The sequence below is a fragment of the Canis lupus genome, chromosome 9 (genome assembly GCF_003254725.2).
Source record: "Canis lupus dingo isolate Sandy chromosome 9, ASM325472v2, whole genome shotgun sequence".
Taxonomy (NCBI): domain Eukaryota; kingdom Metazoa; phylum Chordata; class Mammalia; order Carnivora; family Canidae; genus Canis; species Canis lupus.
The window spans coordinates 33517198-33543118 of NC_064251.1; the positions used below are offsets into that span (position 1 = coordinate 33517198).

At 50.5% G+C, this 25921-nt stretch overlaps 1 protein-coding gene across 21 annotated transcripts in view; it reads left to right on the forward strand.

Annotated features, from left to right (window-relative positions):
- The window catches only part of MSI2 (musashi RNA binding protein 2), a 391492-nt gene that overhangs the window by 303183 nt on the left and 62388 nt on the right, over positions 1-25921 (forward strand). For all 21 annotated transcript variants that reach the window (XR_007412955.1, XR_007412956.1, XR_007412957.1 and 18 more), the window contains exons 8-9: positions 8053-8135; positions 25784-25898. Coding sequence is in view for 18 of the 21 variants with exons in the window: in XM_025439695.3 (XP_025295480.1) it covers positions 8053-8135; positions 25784-25898 (198 nt within the window). In the remaining 3 variants the exon portion in view is untranslated. The remainder of the gene's footprint in view (positions 1-8052; positions 8136-25783; positions 25899-25921) is intronic.

The following is a 25921-nucleotide window of genomic DNA, read 5'->3' on the forward strand; positions in this document are numbered from 1 at the left end:
AGTGAGCACTACCCGGTTTATCCCTCCAGGGCAGCTGACTCATCAGGGAGGCATTTGGCTGCAGGAAGTCTCCAACACCATGCCTGATAAGCCAACCCTGTGTCAGGCAGGTCTATGGGTGGGGTCTGGAAACATTCAGAGAAGTCGCTCACCCCATGCCCATCCTAGGTTAGCCTGCCTTAGGAGGGAACCTAGTCGTTGTTTGTTTTCTTTTGTTTTCTTTTGTTTCATAAAAGTCATCTTGCTTGTGCACTTCTGAAAAACCTCAGTGTTCCCCTTCGCTGCCTCTATGTTGAAGGACGCAGACATCTCGGGCAGCAGAGGAAGCAGGCGGGCAACTGGAACGGATGAGCACAGCTCTACCCACCTCTCTCTCCTGGCCCTCCTGCTGGGTTGTTAGAATGAGGTGCTGTTACCCATTGGGTAGAGGTTCTTGCAGGGGAAATGTGACAGGGCAGGCTTATAAGAGCCAAGTTGAGGGACAAGTTTAGAATCCAAGAGATGCCAGAGGTAGTGTGACCCACCTTTCGGCAAAGGAAAAACACAGGCGTGTGTCCCCCCCCCCCCCCCCCCCCCCCCCGCCCAGTACTTCATCTGTAAAGTGGGATAGTTTCTGCTCCATGGGAGGAGCTGTGAGGACTGAGTTAGTGGCTGCTCAATAAGTGTAGGCAAGCTTTCTCTTTTTAAAATTATCATTAGAGTGGATTTCAGGAGTGTCTGAGTAACATGTAGTGAATATCCCAAAGTGCTAGTCAGAAACATGTCACTTCTTTTTTTTTTTTTAAGATTTTATTTATTTATTCATGAGAGACACAGAGAGAGAGGCAGAGGGGGAGAGGGAGAGGGAAAAGCAGGCTCTGTACAGGGAGCCCAACGCAGGACTCGATCCCAGGACTCCAGGATCACACCCTGAGCTGATGGCATCCCTAAACCACTGAGCCACCCAGGTATCCCCAGAAACATGTCACTTCTTTTGAAAAGACAGCTTGTTGTTTTTTTTTTTTCTCGGAACAGATCCATCTTCTGAGATAGATAGATAGACAGACAGACAGATAGAGCGAGCTAGCAAACCCAGGACCTGTGAACCCACTCCACCCCACCCTGCCATGCATCTGTGCATACTGCTTGTCTCTGCTCCTCTTGCCCGATGGACCCATGGGCAGAGGGTGCTCACACCTTCTCCATCCAGGGTCACAGGAAAACCCTTCAAGGCAGATGACACTGATTTGCCAAATCTGCTGTAGCCCATACAAGTAACCCAGAAATGTTCTGAGTTGGGGATGGGAAGCAGCAGCCTGAAATGACATATCGCTAAGCCGACACACAGCTAAGTGGTGGTTGACTCTTGGAGCATGTGAAACACCATGCCTCATGGCTCAGGCTCTTACCCTCTTAAGCCCTAGGGCCACCATATCCAGCTTGAACACTTACTGATCCAAGGAAGTCCCAAATGTCCTGCTCTGGCTTAGTAGCCACGTGTCATCCTGGATGGGTCATTGAAAACTAGGCTGAGCAGTTGAGCAAAATGATGATGGCAGAGCCTGCCCCACCTCTCACAGGGTTAACTCAGGGACCAGGTAGGATGATGTTGGAGAAGCATTTTGAAACCAGAAAGTGCTCTCCACGCCCAAACCCAAGAGATTTGTATTGATACTTAAAGCAGCCCACAGATACTACTAGTTCCTCCAGCACTGAGTTATTAGCAAGAGAGGGAGGTTGCTTGAGTTATAAATATACTTGAGTACACATACCTTAAACTCCTCGTGGGATGCTCTGAATAAATTTGACAGTCTGGGTGGGGGCAGTTTCTCCATCGTTTTTTTTTCCCCATTTACCAAGTGTGTTAACTCATGATTTGCATTGATTTTCACTGAAGATGCATTAGGCACCACGCGATTGCCTATTAGTGTTCATTGACCTAGATGATAAGAGAAGAAAATTATTTTTGAGGCAAGGAGGCAGCCATTCCCATCTTTCCCTCCCTGACCTAAAAAAAGAATTCTTTGTAAGTCAACTGTCAGATGTTCCTCAGTGCCTGTGTCTGCAGCAGGTCATTTTAATTTTGAGATATCTTATTTTCAGATTTCTGTTCTCCTCTTCTGTGTGTGTGCGCGTGTGTGTGTTTTATAGCTTTGTATTATTCAGATGAATATTCAGTTTTGTTCATTTGAATAAAAGAGGGAAAAAAGGTTTGACTGTTAAATGCTTATCTCTTAAATAGAGCTTACTTGTTAGTTTCCAATAATAGCTTCATTCAGGAGAATGCTATAGAATTTTCATTTTTAAATGCTCCCTGTCAACTCCTCTCCTGTTTATATCTGTTCTCAAACCCTTTCTGTTTGGGGTTTCATCTTCCCACTTTTTCTTTTTGCCAACTTTGCTGGCTCTTGGAGGCAAATAAATAAATATAAAAGAAAAAGAAATGAGGGGTACAGTTAAGGTGAGGGCTTTGTGAGAGGCTGGGCAGGTATCGTTTTGCTGATGACAGGAGGGAGGGTTTCTGGTGATCTAGCCTGTTGTCCTCCAAACTTTGACCCTGTGACACTGCCTCTCCCTCCAGTTGTCAGTCCCTAGGGGGTTCCTCTTCATTATGAATGGCAGCTTGAGTGACTTTACTTACAGAGTTCTTTGGTTCAGGGTGAGGCCCCCTTAGGATCAAGGGAGATGAGAGCCTGAGCAGGGGGTGATCACAGGGGCACACCCGCCCCCCCAAGAGGGTCCTGATGGAGTATGAGCCTTCATAGACTCACCGTGGATCACAGTCCCCGCATGGCGGGGACCAGAGCAGGACGCCTCCCCACTCCCATGCATCCCTTAACAGGTTCTGCCTACTTTTAGAGGCCCAGAGAGGTCATGGGATTCTCCAGGAGCACACAGCTCAGTTATTTGGTCCTTCCTTTTTTGTGGGTCGAGGATAATCATGTGTTTCTTTCACCTGGCTGCTACGCCTCTGTTTGGTGGGCTTTCATGAGGCTCCATTTCTGATTCCCTGCAGGACTCTCCTTCAGAAAAATGGGAGGGAAATAATCAGTCCTTCCTGCCCCTTCTCAGGACAAATCAGACTTCCTGAGTTTTAGACAGAATCTATACGTCTAATGGACCATTCACAAGACGACCATGCCTTGAAACTATTATGCTGAGTGAAACCGACCAGACACAAAAGGACACATACTGTATGATTCGACTTACATGAGGTGTCTAGAGGAGACAAATTCCTAGAAACAAAGTAGGACGAGGTTACCAGGGGCTGAGGGAGGGAGGAATGGAGAGCTATGGCTTGCTAGGTACAGAGTCTCAGCTCAGGATGGTAGAAAAAGTTCTGGAGATGGACAGTGTGATCATGGCACAACATCATGAATGTACTTACTGCCACTGAAGTATATGCTAAAAAAAAATGGTTACGGTGGTTAATTTTATGTTATGTACATTTTACCCCATTTAAAAAAATTAATTTCAAAAAACAAAAAGACTTTGCTGAAAAAGGATTATTCCCACCTTCCACCCTCTCCTTCCCAAATTTCGGACCCCATTGTCTTTCACTTCTCTGTTTAATTTATTTGGGGGTTGTTCTCCACTGAGTTACTAATTCATTGTAAATGATAATGCACCTGTGAGGGAAAAATGATTATATGTTAAGGAATAACATTTATTGATAATTAAGTGTTTCATGGTTTCTTTGCTTTCTCAAATAGAATACATAAATATTTTAGGCACAATCAAGTTTGTTTTCTCTGTTCGGGCCAAACAGACAGGGCTGTTGAAACGATATAGATCTTTAAAATACTGCAAATGAGTCTTGACATCGCTGAATTGTTATGCATCCAAGGTACACAGGCTTGAAATCCAGGCTCTCTCCTTTGATCAGGAAAATCATTTTTGTGATACTCAAATTTTGAGTCCTGTGGGGTTAGGGAAGAGACCAGCAGGAAAATATCAGAGTCAGAATTCGAAATGATGCGGTGAGTTGTGCCCCCACCCTTCCTGGTACACAGTCTGCATTTGAATTCCTGTCTCCTGTAGCTCTGCCCCACGTCTTCCCAGCTTTGAGCGGTGGCACCGAGTGAGAAACTGGGGCAACAGGGAGTCCTGAGCCATCCTGGGCCTGGAGTGCAGACAGTGATTCACACAGTGGACCAGGAAGGCGTGGGCTGCAGTAGGAAAGCAGCTTCCATGGCAGTCATGTCAACTCGTCACCCCCATGGTGACTTGACTTACCTGGGCACTATTCCAGGATCAAGTACCTGTGCTCAGCAGCAAGCTGGCTCTAAACCAGGCTGTCCTCTGGCTTGTGGAGCAGTGCCCTTGACTGACACTGACTTCCTGTTATTTCCCGATGGCATGGATGGGTTGGGTTCATTTGTCCACACTCTCCTGCCTTCTCTCCAAAGCACATGCTTGGACTGGCTGGGGGAGCTCATGTGTGCCCCTGGGGGAGCAGCTGAAACCTGCAACCTTGCTCTACTAGTTTCCTGGGGCTGCAGTTACAAATTACCAAAAACTGAATGGCTTAAACACAGAAACTTGTGTTCTCACAGTTCAGGAGGTAGACATCCAAAAACAAGGCGTTGGCAGGGCCATGCTCCATCTGAAGGTTCTTGGGAATGTGTCCTTTCCACTTGCAGCTTCTGGTGGCTCAGGTGTTCCTCAGCTAGTGGCCATGGCACTTCATTCTCTGCCTGGTGCGTTTCTCTCCCCTCTTTGTCCTCTAGGTCTCAAATGTACCCCCTTCTTTCCCTCCTAAGAGCACCTGTCATTGGATTCAGGCCTTCCCCATTCTTGAGATCCTTAATTACATTTGCAAAAGCCCTTTTTTCCAAACAAGATCACATTCATGGGTTCCAGGGGTTAGGATGGGGACTTGGCTTTTGGGGGCCACTGTTCAACTCATTACACTCATCCTAATTAGCAGCAAGGTTTCCCCTGAGTACCAACGTGTCCAGGCTTGTTTCAGGATTCATGTGTTAACTGGGTTTAGGTACAGGCTAGAGAGGTGACCTTCAGAGACAAAATGAATCTCAGGGTGACCCGCAGGCTGGAAGTGAGGGTCGTGAGGGAGGGGCGAGGTCTATATGGTGGAGACGCTCTCCTTGAGTGGGAACCTCTGACGTATGCCACTCAGGGTACCAATTGCTGAAGAAAAAGGACGCCGTCTTGCTAATTGCTGCATCCTCCATGATCCCTAGCACAGGTGGGGGCCTGTAATGCAGAAGGAAGGACTGAGTCAGTCTCAAGGGGAGGCAGTGGTGCAGATGGATTAGCAAAATACTCAGGGGCAGAAATGGTGCATTCAGTCAGTCATTCGTTCAGCCACCAGCCACTCAGCACTCTCTGTGTTAGGGGCTCCGTGCATCCTGGGGGCCCAGAGGGAATGAGGCTCCAGCCCTGCCATCATCCTTGAAGCCTATGCTAGCAGATTTCCATGGCCTCTGCTGTGCCGTCCCTCTCTCCCCTTGAGGACCTTTTAAAGGGCTCTTCCATCTTAATCCCTTCTTGAGGGACCCCTAGTATCTGAGCTCTAGGACAGTAGACAGAATGAGGGGCTTAACCAAAGTGATGTAAGTCCCTGTGTGCTGATTGGGGCCCCTGAATGGGGGTATAAGCTTAACTGATGGTTTTCACACTCCTTTAAAGGGGGCATAGGAAGCCAACACGCCCAGGCCCAAAGAGAAACTATGTAGAGATTGCCTCTGGGTGTGGCTCTCATACAGCTCTGCACATAGTAGGTGGACCCAAGGGCCAAAGGGGAGACACCCAAATAAAGGGAACCCAGAGAATGGCATTGTTGCTCTCTACAGGGACCTGGTTTGGGGCCAGGGGTTGTATACCTAGTGAAAGATTTTTTTGTTGGGCCCCCTCTTTGGAGTGTGGTAATAAAGTATATATCCTAATGAAGACCGTGGTGGCTGCCATCTGTGTGGTGGTCCCTGCTCTCTGTTTTGCTGGAAATTGTTTGAGAGTAGCAAGTGGCCATTTCCATTCCTTTCCTAGGAATTTTCTAAACCCTGCAGGGGCAATGATGTAGGAGCTCCAGGTATCAGCTGCCTGCCCCATGCTGCTTCTCAGAGATGGTGGCAGGAGAGCCAGAGAGGAGAGACACAGGAGGGACGGGAGAGATTCTCTCTCCACCCTGGGGCACCAGGACCCAAAGTAGATACGTAAGCTTGAAGAGGAAACACCTGTATTTTTACTCGTTGACAGGAAACACAATCCTAATACCAAGTAGCCATTCTGATTTTCACGTTCATAGTTTGTGGGTCCAGGTTTGTGTTGGGTGGGCCAGGTTCATGTCTTTAGGGACTGTAGTGTCTTGGTCAATTTGAGCTGCTCTTACAAAAAGTACAAAAGACAGGGAGCCTCATAAACAACAGGAGTGTATTTCTTACCATTCCTGAGGCTGGAAGCCCTGTGTCAGGGTGCCAGCATGGTGAAGGCCCTCTTTCCTGTATAGGATGGCCATCTTTTCATTGTGTCCTCACGCAGCAGAAAGCAGAGAGAGAAAACACACTTTCGGTGTATTTTCTGAGGGCACTAATCCTATGCATGAGGCTGCCACCCTCATGACCTACTGGCCTCCCAAATGCCCCACCACCTCCTAACACCATCACATTGGGTTAGGATTTCAACATATGAATTAGGCGGCGGCGATGGGGATAGAGCAGAGAGCCTTGCAAATCCCGATTGGGGGTGACAGCCATTAAGAAGCATACAGGATGGGGCAGCCTGGGTGGCTCAGTGGTTTAGGCGCCTGCCTTCCGCCTAGGGCGTGATCCTGGAGTCCCGGGATTGAGTCCCACATCAGGCTCCCTGCATGGAGCCTGCTCCTCCCTCTGCCTGTGTCTCTCTGCCTCTCTCTCTCTCTGTGTCTATCATGAATAAATAAATGAAATCTAAAAAAAAAAAAAAAAAACGTACAGGATGAGATGAGCACTGGGTGTTACACTATATGTTGGCAAATTGAATTTAAATAAAATTAAAAAAAGAAAAATCCTGATTGGGGCTGCCACCTGAGGAGGTGGTCAGCCTCCCCATCTCCCTCTCCAGGTGCAAAGCCCAGGGTGCGGAGCGGGGAAGGGGCTTCCTAGGATGACACATAAGTTCACATGTGCAGAGTCAGGCCTGCTGCCTCCCCATCAGGGTGTCTGCACCCGCGGCACGCGTGTTCCCTCGCGGGGTGCCTGCTGACCCCGCAGCCGCGTTTCATCCGAGGCGGGGTGCCGTCCTGTGAGTGGGGCCATGTGTTCGAGCAGCGCCCACCGAGTGGGGTCTCAGGTGGGCAGCCGACTGGAACCCCGTCCGGGGCGGGGGGAGACGAAAGCGAGAGGGCAGGAGGGTAGCAGAGCAACTGAGGATGGCGAGCAGCGGCCGCCTGCCCCAATTCTCCAGTACGGCTCGGCTCGGCTAGCAAAGCCGGCCTCCAGCCGAGTAGGCACGGCGGAGCTGACGGGCTGACAGCGGGCATCAAACAGTCCTAAACTGCTCTAGATCCGCCGCGCTTTGGAAGCAGCGGTAGAGAAAGGATGCCCGCGTAGAACAGAGGCCTGAAACTTTTAATAGTTTCTTCCAGGCCTCAGGATGTCCTGATGAGGTATTAGAGGAAGTAATTCAGGAAGAAAAGGACAAATAACCACCTCCGTCTGGAGGCCGCCCCGAGGGCTGGCCATTCCAGCGCAGAGGGCCCGCGGGGATCCCCGCTGCCGAGGCCCGGGAAGCCCCCCCCCCCACCTCCGCGGGAGGCGTGGGGCTCTGACCCTTGTGAAAACAGACGAGTGCATTTCTGCATTTCTTGTTTGCTTCCGGGCAAATGTAAACCGTGCAGCGCCCGCCGCATGTGGGTGAAATCATTAACTTTTCCTCACTGTCGGGAGGGTGCTCGGGACAAATTAGAAATCATTTCCTCCACCTCGAGGCCCTTCCCAGGGATCCGGCCCCCGACCCTCAGATCAGGAGCCTGTCACTGCCGCAGGACATCAAAGAAAAACATGTGGCCGGCCAGAACTGAACTCACCACCCCCTCTGTTTTTTGTTTCTGTTTTTTTCTCCTTTTTTCTGTAGGGTTTGGCTTTGTCACGTTTGAGAATGAAGATGTTGTGGAGAAAGTCTGTGAGATTCATTTCCATGAAATCAATAATAAAATGGTAAGTTTTGGGGTCACGCTCTGATGCATGCGATGCCCCCCCACCCAACCCCCCCACCACCACCACCACACGTGCACAGCTTTGTCTTGCAGACTTCCGTGGCCCACGTCATCATGCAAGAAGCCGGGCAGGGTGGGCACGGGGATGAGGCTCTGAGGGTTCGGTCCTGTCAACGACCAGAGTTGACAGACTTTTGGTGAAGAGCCGAGTCATAAATATTTTCAGCTTTGCAGGCCATGCAGCCACCTGTCGCGGCCTCAGCTCCGAGGTTGAAGCGCAAAAGCATGCGAGGACAGTCCCCGCACTAATAAGGCCGTGGTTCCGTAAGGCTGTGTTTATGGACGCCGATGCTGAAATCTCATAGAATTCTCATGTTGCAAAATATTGATTTATGTATTTATGTTTTTACCGTTTTAAAGTACAAAAACCATTCTTGACTCTCAGGCTGTAGATACAAAAGCCGGCAGGGGCACCATATTTGGCCTGTGTGTTATAATTTGCTGACCTGCGGCTTAGGGAATGTGTTTGCTGTTTGGTTTGGCTTTTTGAGGGCGTATATCCTAGGTAGGAAGGTTCCCACCCAAATTCGTTCTCCCTTTGGGCCCCACTGGGTAATTAACATTCTCCCCTTCTGATCGACCAGCTGGATTTTACCCTCATGAGCATCTTCTTCTATCCCTCATTTGGCTCTTTAAAGGTCCTCTTTCCTCACTCAGCAGGGAAGAGGGTTGGATCATTGCAAGCTGGGGGAGCCAGGTAGACCTCCCAGAGAAGTGGCCACCAGAGGGTGCCATACCATGTAGACCATGTGCACACTGGCTTGCTTGACGTCTCAGACTCCTTCAAATTGAGAAGATGGGTGAGAAACCCGTTTCTTGTCGATTCCAGAAATACGAGAGCTCAGCAGGTCTTTCTGGAGCCATCAGCAGGTCCTTTGGAGCCAAAATAGTTTGGTCGACCAGCATTGCTTCCAGCCCCAAGAGAAGGGGGAGGGCAAATTTGTGTTTCAATTGTAGTTGTAACTTTGGTATTTTCTTCCTTTAGTCAAAACATTCCTGGCTTCTGAAACATGTGTTCAGATGTGCATTGTATATTGGTCTGATACGTGTTCACTGACTTTAAATTCAATAATAGAGCTTTTAGTGGGGATAAGATCAAAGCAGTCTGCTTAGCATGTGGTGCTACAGGCCTGATTCAATATTTGACTTGCTAATTTTTTTCCCAGGGCACTAAAATAATATTGTTCATATTGTTCCTAACCATCATAGGCATCTGAAATGAAAATGCTGTTTCTTTGCATACTGTAGGTTGGTGGTGTCAGCTCAGGCATTAAAATGGTATGGGGGAGATAAATGTGGAGGAATCACACGGACCCCTTCCTCGGCATTCTCTGCACTGCCCTCCCCCTCTGCGCCCCCACCTCAGTGCCTTCCGGTTGGTACTTCTCTCCTTTGGTAGATTGCTACTTGCTATTTTTAAAACTAGAGAGATAGGGGGCTTAAAAGGAAATGTAACTCCAGTGCCCAGAGGCCTCGTTTCTCCTAGCCAGGCATGCTGTTGACGGGCTCCACTGAGGGCTGCCTGGGCAGCAGAGAGTGAGAGAGGCATCTGAGAGCATTGGCAGACACCATTCCCGTCCTGCCAGGACTTAACGGTTCATCAGGAAGGCCCAGTGTAGATGGGCAAGAGACTGTGCTGTGTGCTGCCTTGAATGCGTATGTGAGGCCCTTCAGTACAGACTGGCTTTCAAACAAGCCTGAAACACAAGTGAGAAAGCTTTGTTCTCCTCAGTGTTCCAGTGGGGAAACTGAGGTCCAGGGGAATCGGCTCCAGGGCTCCCCCAACAGTAAAGGAACCCAGGTCTTGAGCTTACCAGCTGCCAGATGAATGACACAGATAGTTGTTTCGAGCTTGGGGGTTTGAGGGTAAATCCCCAGTTGACCTAGGGGGATAATCAGAAGGTAGAGTTTCATCCCCATGGGTAGCTTGAAGCCAGAGAGGTCTGTCCCCAGTCATTTCACATTTGTCACCTTCTTTTCCACCCAGCTGGAGGTTGACTGTGGTACATGCAGGTAACTGTTCTCTTAGTGGTAACGTTTCTGTTTTCTTTTGAAACCAAGGCTGGTACTTGGTCTTTTTTTTTTTTTTTTTTTTTTAAGATTTTATTGATTCATGAAAGACAGAGACATAGGCAGAGGGAGAAGCAACCTCTCCACAGTGAGCCTGAAGTGGAACTCGATCCCAGGACCCCAGGATCATGACCTGAGCCAAAGGCAGATGCTCAACCACTGAGCCACCCAGATGCCTCTGGTACTTGATCTTTAACAGTATTGCAGAAATGGAAGCGGACAAGAGAAGGGGTGGGCGCAGAGTAGTGAGGATCACATACACGCTCTAGAGGTGCCCCTAAACCCAACAAGCCCTGGCCCACCAGTCACTGGCTCTAAAGGGGAAATCCGGTACTGGAAGAGGCCATTGGAAGATCACCAGGCCTTGCTGGGCTCCAAGATAGCAGGCCCGTGGTGACCACCTGGTGGGGTCACTGGGCCTCAGGGAGGTACCAGCAGCAAAGGCCAAACACATTGATAACCGGGTGCTCTTGCCATCGGCCGTGTCGTAGTCACTGAGAGGACCTCTCCAGCAAGCCGTCCTCCTCTGAAGAAGCCTGGATTGCTGAGGATTCTATGATCCTGGTTTCTACTTCTGAGGCCACAGAAAAGGAAATGGATTTAAACTGTGCTATGGACAGAATTCAAATGAAGGATTGGAAAGACGCTGAGAACGCAGAGACTGCCAAGCAGAAACCCGGACAGTTGTTAGAAGGTCCGTAGGAGTGTTTTGTAAACTGGACTGCGCGCAAAGCTGTAAAGACCCGTCTCCTGGAAGCCTGGCAATCTCCCGGAATTCTGCGGGGAGAGATTACCACGCCGCCCCCGGAATGTGCCTGGAGCTACCATTTTCTCATTCACAGATAAGAAAGGTCTTTCTGCTGATGAGTCACGAAGATAGGACTTGAATCCAAATCTTCTTCGTCTTAATCCAGTACTCCTCTGGCTGGCGCTCCGTGGGCCCTGTATAAATAATTGTGGAATGAATAAAGGATTACAGGAGGGTCCACGTGACAGGGAGGTACATCATAATTCCCAAAGCCATTTCCCATCTAATTTGGTTGGTGAATCTCTTGGGTTTTTTGTTTTTTTTTTTTTAAATGAGGGCCCTTCCCCAGCATCTGAGAGAGCCTGCAGCAGGCACAAGCCCTCCTGCCTGCTAAGGCTCAGGGTAGCTGCTGTCAGGAAGCTGGGATCACAACAACTCTGTCCCTGTTCCCATACAGACCCTCCCTTAAAGAGGTCACCTCCATGGTGGTGGTGGCAGGGGGAGAACCAAAAAAGACCCCCATGGCACCCTCCCTACAGAGATCCCACAAATAGTTCACATTTTTTTAGTGCCAGCTGCATACTCTGCTGAGAGCTCACTTTATGCATCTCTTCTATTCTATACTTTGATGTAGATACTGATTATTATCCCCCATTTTACTGGTAAGTAAGTGAGGCAAAGAGAGAAGTTAAGCAGTTTTCCCAGGGCCAAACACTCTGCAAGAGGCAGCACCAGAGTTCAAGCGTAGAAAGCTAAAGTCCAGAACTCCCATTGGTGCCCAGTAAACAAGTAGCCCCTCCAGGCTGAATGGGACTTTAAAGGTCATCTCGCTGGACAACAGCCTTCCAAGACCACTGACCGCCCCCTCCCAGTCAGCCGTGTCGTGGCCCATGGGACTCCCATGTTCTCCTAAGAGAAGGGCAGAGGAGATGGGCTTACCCGCCAGATCCCCAGCTGGGATGAAGGGCCAAGCTTGGGCAGAAGCGGTTCCCATTGGCCACAACAGATTTCTGGGCCTCTTCCCCCACTGCCCCGGAGGCAGATGAGCCACAGGTGCTGGGGACAGCTGGCCGCCTGCTGAGCTCAGGGGCTGACCCAGGACAGCCAGGACTCAGCCCCTTCCCCTGTCTTGATGTGGGTCAGAGTAAAGCACAAACATGTCTTTATCAGTAAACACACATAAATTCACCAGCGGAGCCACCTGATGACTCTCCAGAGAGGGCTTCCTCTCCGGCCATTCCACGAGCCCCAGTACAGGTACAGCCACTGACGCCTCCAGCCACGCGCCCCTGATTGGAGCAGCCCCCCCACCCCAGGAGTAGGGATGTGGGCTTGATGTGCTGTCAGCCAGTACAGCCTTCCAGCAAGCTCGCAGCCCCAGGAGGGAGGTGGTGGGCGACACCTACTCTGGGCTTTCTCAGGGGCCTAGCTCGGTCCCCAACCTCAGATGGAACTGGAGAGCCTCGCTGGGGGAGAATAGGGGGTACAGTCTGATGGGTGCCAGAACGAGGGCGCCTCTTCTGACACCTGATTCACCAACAGGACATTGGCACTTGCCAGGTACTGGAATGGCGCTGTACACGCACGTGGCAATCGTCCCATTCTAGAGTGGGCTTTGGAGCTCAGAGTGGTGAAGGGACTTCCACAGTCCATAGTTCTAATTGGCAGAGCTGGGATTTGAACCGGTGGTGTTTTTTTTTTTTTTTTTTTTTTTTTTTTAATTTATTTATGATAGTTACAGAGAGAGAGAGAGAGAGAGAGGCAGAGACACAGGCAGAGGGAGAAGCAGGCTCCATGCACCGGGAGCCCGATGTGGGATTCGATCCCGGGTCTCCAGGATCGCGCCCTGGGCCAAAGGCAGGCGCCAAACCGCTGCGCCACCCAGGGATCCCGAACCGGTGGTGTTTTTGCCTCAACCCTGTGTTCTTCCCAATATACTCTGCTGCCTCCTTAGGGCAAAACCTCATGAATTGAAAAATCTGGGTTGGTTTAAGTAGCAAAGATGAGTTTTTATTTGCTTTGTGCACGGATTACTATAGGATTCCTTTAAATAGTCCTTTCCCTTGTTCTATTGAGGTGATCTGAATTTGGAAATTGCCTAGCATTTTGCAAGCTTATTAGGAATGCAGAGTCTCAGGCCCCACCCCCAGAGCTAGTGAATCGGAATCTGCATTTTGACAAGTCCCTAGTGGTGTGTGTGCACATTTAAAGTCTGGGAAGCCCCAGGCAAAGATCACTGCTAATGATCGGAGCTGTGGGACAGTCATAAATGGTCAAGTGTCAGAAGGAAGGGACCCTTAGTGAGGGCTGAGGCCCCAGGAGCATGGAGCTGGATGAGCCACCCTGGCATGGGATCCCCAGGCCAGCCTGCTGCTGTCCCTTTGTACGCATAAACACCAGGCCTCTCTCTCCCCTGCACCCCCGTCTCAGGAAGCCATCCATGCTGGGGCCACACCTCCGGTGCTGGCACGCCCTTCCACTCTGACAAGGGTCTGGGAGCATCAACTGTAGATGTTTGAGGCACATCCACTAGAGTGATGAGCTAGATCCCCCAAGTAATGTGTACATGTCTTTGTCCCCAAAACAGTATCTCCTGGGTCACTTTGAGGCACTCAGGGCTTTAGAACATGTGGACCTGAGGCTGAACCCCATATCCATCACTGGTTGCTTTGTGACCAGGTGAATACCCCACCTGTCTGCACCTGTTTCCTCCTCTGAGCTGGGAAGGATAGCAACCACTGTCCTTTGCAGCTTATTGAAGGCCCTGATTCAGCTCCTGACCCTGGGAGCTCTTGGACTGCTCTGGTGTAGAGAAGCTATAATCTGGTAGCCTTGAAAGAATCGCCCTCCCCCAAACCTCATTGGTATCCTCAAGTTTCTTCCATGTGGCCTAAACCAAGGGCCAAAAAACTTTGTAAAGGGCCAGACAGTAAATATTTTAGGCTTTCAGGGCCCTAGGTCTCTGCCATCCTAGAGCAGAACGGAGCCACTGATATGTGAGTGGGCGTGGCTGTGTTCACATAAAAACCTTATTTATAAAAAAACAAGCAGTAGGTGGATTTGCCTTTTGGGCCAGTTTCAACTCCTGGCCTATATGAGGTAGCTCAGAGCAGGTGTGGTCTGCTTATCTCAAGGGGCCCAAGGAAAGGCTTTTAGCCAAGAGCTCACTTAAATCCACTGCTGAGGCATTTTAATAGCCTGAGGCCGAGAGGGTCAGCAGTACCCCAAACAGATGCTGGGGCTTGGGATAGTAGCGAGCAGAAAGTATCCGTGCCTTCATTCTTAGGGAGACCGCAAGCACTGCGCAGGCAGGGACCGAAGGAACGGTCAGAACAGGGTGCTGTCAACCCGAGAGGCCACAAATCCCTCCCTGCCCGATGCCCCACAGCATGCCGAGCTCCTCACTGCTAGGCTTTGTGACTTTGCGCACGTTACTCATCACCTGTGCTTTGCTCCCCCTCAGACAGGTAAGGATGGCATCTCTCTCAGAGACTGCTGGGAGTTAGGACTCGGGACCACTTTTTTTTTACCAGTCACCGTGTATTCTATCAAAGCAATAGGCTTTTTTGCTGTTATTGTTAGTTGTCATCACTATCATTATTCTTAGAATAATTTTACTGAACAAATATGTAATCAAAAGGTAAAGGGGTCCCGGACAGATTACAAGTCAGCAGAGTGCAAGGGTACAGACGTGGGCAGAGAGGAGGCTCTGGGATGGGTCCTCGCTGTGCTCTGGCTGAGAGGTGGTCCCAAGGAGAGAAGGTACGCATCCTGCAGAGCAGAGTAGAAGGGGCTCTGCTGAAGTGATTTCCTAGGTCCCTGGGGAGGCCGATTTCCTAGGCCCTTAGAGAGGTGGACTCAGCCCTTCAGCTGAATCCTCCATTGGGGAGGTTCCAAAAAACCCCCTTCAAAAAGCAAAGCATGGTGGGCTCTCAGGATTGCCACCTTCAGCCCAGGTCACACCTGGGGATTCACCCCCAGAATGGGGACGCTTATGGGGATAGCGGGGGCAGGAGGACAGGAGAGCCCTGGTTGGCCTCTCAGGTCAGGTGTTGGGCCAGGTGGTCCATGGAAGCCCCATCTAGGGTTGGCATGAGGCGCTACCCCTATCAGGGGCACCCTGTGAGTGGGTGCACGTCCCCTCCCTCAGACCACTCTTCCACAGCCTGAAGACTTGACGACTAAGAGCTGATCGGGAGCCAGCCCGGGAGTGGGGGACGGGGGCAGGGTAATGTGGGTGGAATTAACTAGGCTTCTGTGTTCACCACCCTATTTGCAGCATCCTCCTTACTCGTAAGCTAATTTTAGCCATCCATTCTGCTTCTGTTACCATTTATAAAATGAGAATGTCAAATGCAATATTAAACAAGCAGGATGAAGGCAAAAAAGGAAATGCCAGAGAGGCACTTAATAAATGAACCTCGTGTTTACGAGCGAGAGGGAGGTCCTGCGCCCCCCACCCCTGCATCAGGCACGCACATGTTTGTGTACCGGCTCTGTTCCTGCAGAGAGAGGGATTTGTGTGCTGCTGGAGGAGGGTGTGGGGAGGCTGGGATGTTGGGTGGTAAATGTTGCTCTTTAGGCAGAACTAATTCGGCCTAGCAGGGAGGTTGCCTGAGTTCTAGCTCCTTCGCCCTTCATCCAACCTCTGGGAAGGTCATTGCAGGAAGTGTGGGGAGGACAAGGTCCTTCCTTCTCCATTATCTTGGCACCCAGCCCCTCTGGATTTGCCAACATGTGCTGCTCCCTACGCACCACCCACAGGGTGTGAGCTCAGCAGGGGGCATGAAGACCACTGGAGGAAGCTGCTCCTCTTTCTCTGCACGCCTTCTCTGGGGCCTATTCTTCCTTTGACTTTTCCCAGCTTCTCTGCCCAACTTCCCAGGCAGGTGCAAGCTAATGCTTGGCCACACTTTTTATTTTTTATTTTTTTCACTCGCTTGCTTTCTCTCTTTTAAATAGAGAAATTAAATTGGGCTTGGTGCAGGGTTTCTGGCAACACCCACCCTGGGCTAAGGTAAGCACCCAGCCCTGTGGCCGCATTTGTGGCACCTGCTGGAGGCAGAGGTTTCTTTTCACTTTGAAATGTCCTTGCAGGTTCCCAGAAATAAAAAGAGCAGCTGCTGCTGCCACCATCAGCTTTTTCCCCAAATAGTGCAGCCGGCAAAGCTCCTTTTGCACACCTTGCTGATGAAAGCAGGAAGACGGGCCCTACCGGGCCAGGAGGTGGGGGTGGCAGGGAGAAGATTGGTGGCAGCGTGCCCGGAGTTTGCCAGGCTGGAGGGTGGCAGCCACCTTCTTCCTCTCTGCTCCCTAGGCTTTGGGACAGAAACACAGGCGTGAACCGGCTTTATCACCTTCAGAGATGCTCAGCTAGGCTCCCGTGGCAAAGATTCATGTGTGACACGATCAACTTTATCCAGCCGGCGCGCTTATGGGATTAGCTGGTTTGATTTATTAGCGCGCTGCAGCCCTGGGGGGCGGGTGTCACTGTTACTCTGTTTTACAGATGAGAACGTTGAGGCGCAGAGGAGTCAGGCAGCTGGTTCCCACTCAGCGCTGGTGAGCAGAGGCGAGCTTTAGAGCTGGTGGAAAGGACAAGCCCCCCCCGCCCTCAGATCCAGGGGGAGTGGGGGGCTGCCGTCACAGGGGCACATGTTGGGGAGTAGCTCCTCTGCACTCCTTTCCCATACTCTGAACCCCTCCAAGGAAGAGCCACGTCCTCTTGAATTCATCTCTGTGTCCGCTCCTAGCCCGTGCTTGCTAACTAACCAGGAGGCGCTAATAGTATTGGTTTATAACCTCCTTCACGTTGTCATAGCGGATTTTAATAAAACAGAGGAAACAGCGGATGAAATTAATTCTGGAACTAGGACTGGGGATGGTTTTGTGGAAGGAGTAGCATGCCAATGGGCCTTGAAGGCCAGATAGAAGGTAGTGGGGAAGGGCTGTGAGGGCCACACTGGGGTGGCTGGTGGCCCAGAGAGGGGGACCTGGGACAGAGCCGTAGCTGTGTCATTACCTGGCTGTGTGACCTTGGGCAGATCATTGCCTCAGAACCTCCGTTTTCCTTCCTGTGCTGACTTCAGGGCTAATTAGGCCAGTTCAGAGGAAATGAGCTGATTAATGAGGGTATGGAGAGCATTGGGCATTCTCTGAGGACCTCTGTGTGCCAGACGCTGTGCCTTATATACATGATGTGTATACATCCCTGTGTACACATACAACACATGAGATCATGTATGTGCGCGCACACACACCTCAGGATGCTGTGGCCATGCCTGGCATAGGAGGAGTGTTCCATAAACAATTTGTTCCTTCCTCCCTACAGTAATCCTGCTGACTGGGGAAAAAGTCAAGATTATATGTCCTATGGGACTCTCAGTGCTTCTCACAAATGGGTCTGGGCCGTTTATGGCAAGGATGCGTCCTTGGAAGGTGGATATTTCTGCTGACGGCCTTTGCCTGTCTAAGCTAGTCTTTCTTTTTTTTGGGGGGGGGGGGAGGGCTTATACAGTAGCTGCTTCTTCAAGAAACTCCATGAGAGGCTCCATATCTGTGAGGACCCTTTTGCAATAGAGCAAGACAAATTGTCCTGTACAAGTGGGTTCTCTAGTATATGGCCACAGGCCAGTGTCCATCTACGAGCACGGTGCCCAATTGAGATGTCTGGGAAGGGAGAGGCGGGAAGACAGAACATAGAACTCCCTTCTGTTCGCCTCCTGGTACTGACAGTGCCCAGCTGAGAGGCCTCCCCAAGTCTGCAGAGGCTGGAGGGCTGGTGCTGGCTGGGGGCAGGTATGGCAGGATAGTGAATCACCCTCCCTGCTGGAGTCACAGGCTGGGTCTTCCCAGTGAGGCTGCCAGGATTTCTGGGTGTGATTGCCGCCCCTCCCATAATGGTGTCTCAGGCCTGGCCTATCCAGCCATACACACATGCTGGTCATGACTCCATCTTGCCGTTGGCTCTGGACAAGTACAGCAACTGGATGGAATGGGAACCCTGGAGCAGATGTTAGAATCCAGATGAAGCAACTTGACTCTGTAGGTCACTCAGAGGGAGATGCCTAATGGGTCCATCTCTAGCGTGAGCTCCACATTGAGGAGGACCGTGGTCCTGCCTTCCCTCCCAACCTTCCCACCTCTCCTCGATGGGCTGTTTCTATTCTTGTCACCCGCACCTTGCTACACCATCAGCCTCCTACGGCTCATTCAGCAGCTGGCTTGAGCAGGGCCAGCGTCCTAGATATGATGCCTGTGTTCAGAAGAGCCCTCGCTGGGTTCCTGCTGTACTGCCACCATCTTGGAACTCCTAGTAATGCTTGGATAAAGGGCCTTTCATCTTCATTTCATAGTGACCTGCACATTCTCTAGCATGTTCTATGGCTACCATGCTCTTGAGGCTAACTCCCAGCATGGAACACAGGGCAGGACAATAGAGACTCGGTTCTTCCAGCCAAATGGTTTACCTTGTGTTTGTCTTCCTTGCTCTGTAGGTTCCTTGAGAGCAGGTCCCCTCTGAATCTTGGTTAGGAACCTGTAAGAGCCCCGTGAAGGGTCCTGCCCTCCTAGAGTCTCCAGAAAGGCTTATGACTGGCAGAGGGGGCAAGAGGGAGAAGGGCATAGCCACGGGACAACACAGGTTGTGCACAGAGCTGGGTGTGGTTTCTGGGCTGCAGCTCAGTCCTCCTGCCTTACCAGAGAGAGCTGGGTAGCTGCCAGGCTCCAGGCAGAACCCCAAGTCTTTACATTGGAGTGGCATCTCCCCTTCCCTTCATCTCCCTGGAAAGCGCTTGGGGGCCTATCAGCGAGAGAAGATGGACAATCTGGGGCTTCAGAGAAGCAGTGTTGGCTTGGAATGCTTTGAAACCAACTGATAAAGGAGGAGGGAGCTGCAGTTTGAGTCAGAGGATAAGCTGATCTTGGGGCAAGACGGGGTCAGGCCTCTTTCACGAAGCTCCACAAAAGGTTGCTGCCCACATGGGAGCTACCAGTCACCACCCTCCACCGCTGCCCCTGCCAAGCACTCCAGCCCAGAAGACCTGTTCCCCTCTCTTCCAGCAGCCAATCAGTCCAGGCTGGTCTCTCTGGACAGCGGTGAACTTTATTCTTTGAAATGGGCCCCTGTCCCCCTGGAGGAGTAAATCATTTCTCATGTGATCAGTGTGGGGTGAGAAGTGAAGCTGCAAACACTGGCCTCCAGGCCACACAGAGTTGCCTTGTCCTGGGTGGTAAATCAAGGCTACAGCCATAGGGCTTGGGTTTCCCCAGACCAAGGCCAGGCTGGTTTCCCTCCTGGCCCCAGGGCCATGTGCTGACTGGGGCTGTTTATGTAGAAACCAGGGAAAAACAAAAACCTTTTCACTTCTCAGACCTTGGCATCGTCCTCAGACTGCCAGCCTCTTCCAAAAGGTGCCCAGCAGGGAGCTTGTCTCAGCAAGGGCTGCAGGCCAGTTGGGTGAGGGTGACCACTCAGAGTAGCTACAGGGAAGTCGTCCCCGCAGAAAGTCCCTGTGCCTTCTCCAAAAGCCAATGCTAAGCATTCCCTCCCACCACCCCCAAGGAGAGAGGGTGTGGCATGGGACTGGCTGCCCTGGCATGGGCCATGGTAGCATTAGGTAGACAGACCCAGCTTCTTTTTTTTTTTTTTTTTTTAAGATTTTATTTATTTATTCATGAGAGACACACAGAGAGCTACAGAGACTCAGGCAGAGAGGGAAGCAGGCTCCATGCAGAGAGCCTGATGTGGGACTCAATCCCTGGTCTCCAGGATCACACCCTGGGCTGAAGGTGGCACTAAATCTCTGAGCCACCCGGGCTGCCCCAGACCCAGCTTCGTACTCAACCTTAGCACATGTGGCCTGGGTCCTAACCGTGAAGTGTCTAATGTTCCTTGGCCCCAGCTTCCTGTTCTATAAGATGGATTTCTATCTATAAAGGACATCATGGGGTCCGCTGACACAAGGCTATGGAAGGTGCATGAGATGAAAGTACTGTATCGTGTGTAAACGTCCTGAGGAAGCTAACTGCCGTACTTACAAAGAAAATATGTTTAGGAAACATGTACCACCACATATGCACCTTAACCCTCCAAAGGTTCAGGAAAAAATAAGCATAGATACAGATATGGATATAAACGGTACAGAACAGTTCTTTGTACTGTCCTTGCATCTCTTCTGTAAGTTTTGAAAGCCTGTCTACATAAAGAGTTAGACCTCCTTGCTAAGTGGCTTTGGAGCGTGATGGGCAGAGGCACCCCACCTCAACAAGCAGCCAGCATAGAGGGTCAGAAACATGCAAGCCCACATCAGGCCTCTGATTCATCCTCTGGAGGAACATACTGCTGCCCTAACCTGTCATTAGAGAGGGTTCAGCTAGATCATTCTTCTCATCCCATCACTGTGCGGGCTACGGGGAAGCCACACCCTCTTCTCCAAGGCCAGTGTGCTAGGGGCAAAGCAGCATCTTTGAAGATTGAAAAATTAAAGCAAATCCCACCTACCTTTGTGGGGGTTTGGCATGTCCTTGGCATCAGGTCCCTGGTGTGGGGTTGCTTCGTGGCTTCGCCAGCTGTGAGACTTAAAATGGAGACCGCATCTTCCTAATGTGAGCAGTTGGTCACAGGTGACCTCTGAGGCTTCTTACAAGCACAAATCCAAATGGAAGTTTCTACAAAATCTCTTCCTCCTCCAACCACACTGCTTTTTCCAGTCATCATTGGAAGCTGTAGCCGTTTTAAGAAACTGCTAAGGGTGGGGTGTGAGCTGTTGATTGAGGAGATTCAAGGACCAAGACTTGGAGATGGTTCCTTCCTCAGAATCTGCTGCCACCAGGGCTGTGCTGGTGGTATGGAGCATTTACTGTAAATAGGGTTCTGTGGGGGCAGAGCTGAAGCAGCCAGAGCAAGAGGCCTGGTCACCTGGAAGAACACTACTTCTGTTTATCATAGGAAGCCAGGCAAGCCTGCCTTGTGCCCCATGGTGGATGCCATGGGGTCCCGTTTCCTCCCTGCCCTTCACTGATCTCTTGTGGTCATTGGTCTCGGAAGACAGCCCTGGTGAGCTTCACCTCTTGGTATGCGCACCCTGAGGGGTCCCTTCCCACAGCAAATCTAGGCTGACCAGGTATAACCAGTAGAATGTGACGGAAGTGGCAGTGTGACTCTCAAGCCTAGGTGGTAAGAAGCCTTGCAGCCTCTGCCTTGGTCTCTTGGAATTCTCAGGCTGAGACAGTCGCTCTGGGAACTCAGCCACCATGGTGTGAGAAGAGGGAGTGCTGTGGAGAAGCCAAGAGGAGGCGCCTCTCCACGGCAGTCACAGCTGACCAGCATCTACTGCCCACCCACTGTGTGCGAGAAGAAGCCACCTGGAACCTCCAGCTGAGTCCAGGCTTTGTCTGGCTCCAGCTCCAGCCCCAGGCACCATCTGACCACCACTACATGAGAGACTGCAAGCAAGAACCTCGCTGGGCCCAGTCAGCTCACAGAAGCATGAGAAAGAATGATCGATTGTTGCTCGAGGCCACTAAGTTTGGAAGGTGTTTGGTACACAGCAGTAGATACATGGGATGTCATGTGTGGCCTCATGACCTGAGTGTGTGACTGGAGCTGGGGAGATTTAGGCTGGTTTTCTCCTTTTGGGTTCTGACTGGAACTCGGGGTATTCATGCTCGGTTCTCTAACTTGCATGAGGCCCAGTGGGGATAGTGGGGGTGGGGGTGACCCAAATGTGGTCTAACTCAAGAGGCTGCAGAGGCTGGCAGGCCCAGAAATGAAACAGGGGTGGGGGGGGGCAGGTTGACCTATGAGTACTTGCCTTAATGTTAGGAGAACAAGACAGAACCTGTTCTTTTCAAGAGAACGAGAGCTCTTGAGGTGGAGGCTTGCCGTACTCATGTCTGCATCCCCCCAAGCCCAGCACTTACTGGGCACATTGAGTCCCTCAGCATTGTTGGGTTAAGAAGACCAGGTCTCCACGACCCTAACGAGCATGTGTCATGTGTGTCAGTCCATGCTCTGTACGGGACCTCACGAGGGACCAGGGAAGTAGGGGCAGACCCTGACTCCTGCGCTGAGAGCTCACAGTCTGATGGGGGAGGTGAGGCTTCTACCAATCTGCTGAGGGAAGTACTTTTCATGCTCAGCAAGCCCCTGGCCCCCCGCAAGGACTCAGGATACAAGCAGAGAGGAGCTATTCCTCTTTCCCGTTTTGTATGTCTTCAGAGAAGCTGGGGGCTGGGTGGGCAGGCCTCCTGGTCCTGAGAGATCTTTCGAGAAGCCTGCAGTACAAGTCAGGCCAAGGCTCCCTGGTGTGGTAGCTACCTTTCCCTGTCACTCAAGTGCCCAGGATGTGCCGGGATCCCCCCAGAGAGTGCATGTGCCACAGCCCCTGGCCTCGGGGAGCACTCACAGTTGACACGGTGGGCGGTTGACAGAATCCACGCAGTGGGTGCTGCCCAAAACAGTGCCAGCAAAGACAGAGCGGAATTAAACGGAGCTGCCAGCCTTATTCAGTGCGAGGAAGAGTAGGTGGGTTTGTTTAAAATACTCCCATTACAGTCAGTTAACCTTTTATGTTCCCTAAATGAAAACTGTATAAACCTGAAATTTTCGTTGATCAGGTTGCCTAGGAACAGGCAGCAGGTTTTCATAAGACAATGCAATAGATTGTCACCGATAGGGCCATTAGGAAGTGAGCTGGTTAGCAGTATTATTCTAGATCCTGGTGTAATGATCTGTCTGCCTCTGCAGAGCACACCCATCTTCCCAGGCTCGGGCAGGCTCTTGCAAATGAGCTTTCTCAGCCTGCTTCTGAGTCCCAAGGATAGCGTCTAGGAGCAAACTGTCACCCTGGGATTAGGAGAGAAGTCTGAAAGACCCAGGTCTGATGAGTTTATTTCTTTTTAATCACTTTCCCTACCCCTACCTACAATAATACCCAGAGCAGAAAAAGTAGCAAATAAACACCAGTAACAAAATGCAGCATAAGGGCAGCCCTGGTGGCGCAGCGGTTTGGCGCCTCCTGCAGCCCGGGGTGTGATCCTGGAGACCCGGGATCGAGTCCCACATTGGGCTTCCTGCATGGAGCCTGCTTCTCCCTCTGCCTGTGTCTCTGCCTTTCTCTCGCTCTCTCTGAGTAAATAAATAAATCTTTAAAAAAAAAAAAATGCAGCATAAAATGAAAGAATAAAGTTGCTCTAAGGCGACTTTGGTATGTCTTTTTAATATTTTCCTCTGTAGGGACGCCTGGGTGGCTCAGTGGTTGAGCATCTGCCTTTGACTCAGGTTGTGATCCTGGGGTCCTGGGATCGAGTCCCACATCAGGTTCCCCACAGGAACCTGCTTGTGTCTCTGCCTCTGCTTGTGTCTCTGCCTCTCTCTCAGTGTCTCTCATGAATAAACAAAATCTTTAAAAAAATGCTTTCCCTTGTGTGATATGCATATATACTTAATTATTTCCCACAGAGTCACTGTAATTTGCTTTTCTCCCCCTTACATTTAGGGTGACCAACCACCCTGGTTTGCACAGGACTGAGGGTTTCCCGATACCACTGCATGTTATAATCAGCATGCTTTGCTGTAGCTTCACAGCTCTGAGTAAAGCGTGGGTGAACCAAAACTAACTTCCTCTTCTTGGACACTTAGGATATTTCCTTTAAAAAAAAAATCATAATTAATGCTTGTCACCGGAGTAGCCTTATCCACATGTCCATGCAGGATAAACTCCTGCAAGTAGCATTATTCGATCAAAGGATGTATACTTGGTTAGCTTTTTTTTTTCTTTCGGGTTGTCCTCCAAAAAAATATGCGCTGAGTTCACCCCTCCTCCCTGTACTCTCAGAGATTCTGACATCAAGGAATCCTGTTGTCATGGCCAGTCTGATAGGTGACAGTATGTCTCGTTTGGGGATGTCATACGTGGCATGTGATATGAAAGATATGTCTCATTATGAGTCATTTGCAAATTGCTTGTTCGTGTCCTTCACTCATTTTCATTTCAGGATGCTCATCTCTTTCTTTTTACACTATAAAAACTCTTTGTATTAAGCATGTCAGGCGTGATTGTTGAGCCATTTTGTCCATCCTTTTAAAGTATACATGGCTATTCTTTAAATAGCGGGCGTGAATAAGATGTGTTATCTGGTGTCTCTGAAGAAAGAGGAGTTAATATTTTAGGTAATTAAAGCTTCCCTCAAGCCCCATATATGTATGTATGTACGTATGTATGTATATGTGTGTGTATGTTTTGGTTTTTTTTTTTTTTTAAGTAGGCTCCATCCCAGCATGAAGGGCCCAATTCGAGGCTTAAACTCATGACCCTTGAGATCAAGACCTGAGCTAAGGGTGCCTGGGTGGCTCAGTGGTTGAGCGTCTGTCTGCCTTTGGCTCAGGTAGTGATCCCAGGGTCCTAGGATCAGGTCCCACATTGGGCTCCATAGGGAATCAGCTTCTCTCTCTGCCTACATCTCTGCCTATGTCTCTGTTGGACCCTTAACCGACTGAGCCACCCAGGTGCCCCTAACATATTTTCTTAATTGTGAAGTATTTGGGATGAAATGATTTGAGAGGCATCCATATCTCTGATATGGATAGCCCATGTAGATCCCTTTAAAACAATATAAGGCACACACTTTAACTTCTTCCTATCTCAGACATCTTCGGAACGATAGTGATTTTCTGTGTGATAGTGAGTCCCTCAACAGCTGTTGAGCTATGTGGGGTTTTGGCTCCTGTACCATATGGTCCCTGATTCTTGCCTTTCCTCCCTCACTGTCAGACTGATCAGACTGTCTTGCTGATAGTCTTTGCTACTCCAGGCACCCCTGCCCTCCAGGCACCCCTGATAGTCTTTGCTACTCAAGGCACCCTATGGCACCCCATCTCCATCGTCGATGGAGTAGTCGTTAGCACCAGCTAACGATGCGTGTTAGGTTTATCAGTAAACTGAAAGCAAGTAAGCACTGAGCAGGAGTCTGAGACACGCTCCTGAGAACAGCGTAGACGCTTCCGTGGGCCGGAGTTTTACTTCTTTCCTGGAGCTTGTATTCTATATCATTAAGGCTGTGAAGTAAGTGGTTTCTGGGTTGTGTGAGCAGAATAGGATTAAGAAATTTGGGAGGCAGAAGGAAACAGGAAAGATTAGCAACCACTCGAAGACGTAGCTGCAGAACGAGAAACCGGTAATCCAGATGGACAGAAGCAGTGTTTAATGTTATTAGTTCTCCCGGGAGCGTGCTGGGGCAGCTTCTGCGGAGATGGTGGCATCGGCGACCTAAAAACTTTAAAACTCCAGCTTCCAGGCCTGTGCCTGCCAGGCTGTGGCTTACGGCACGTTACACAAGCCTTCTGACGTTCAGTTTTCTTATCTGTGAAATGGAGCTAAAGGGGCCAAAGGAGCAGGGGGGATTATTCCGGCTGCTGTTGTTTTGTCCTCACAGACACACCCAGCAGCCCCATCTGCTCCTTACCTCTGGGGCCTTCTGCTCACCTTCCAGGCTGAGCTCTGAACCCATGCCTGTGGGGCTTCAGCCCACGTCCTTGTCACCCCTCCAAACCCAATTTCACCCTTGTAGGATTTTCCAAAGCAGGATTTGCAACAAGTAGCGTGCTTTCTTAAATATTTGTTTTGCAGGCCATTTGCTTGGCATGGCTATTTTTACAGTGAATAAGGAGCAAGGCTAAAAATACCTTAGCGGGTAACCAGATCGGTTCTGCATTTGACATTTACGTGGCATTCATTTGCATCTCATTTGTTCGCCTTTCTGTTGAACAGGTAGAATGTAAGAAAGCTCAGCCTAAGGAAGTCATGTTCCCACCGGGGACAAGAGGCCGGGCCCGGGGACTGCCTTATACCATGGACGCGTTCATGCTTGGCATGGGAATGCTAGGTGAGTCCGGGCGGGACCCTGGG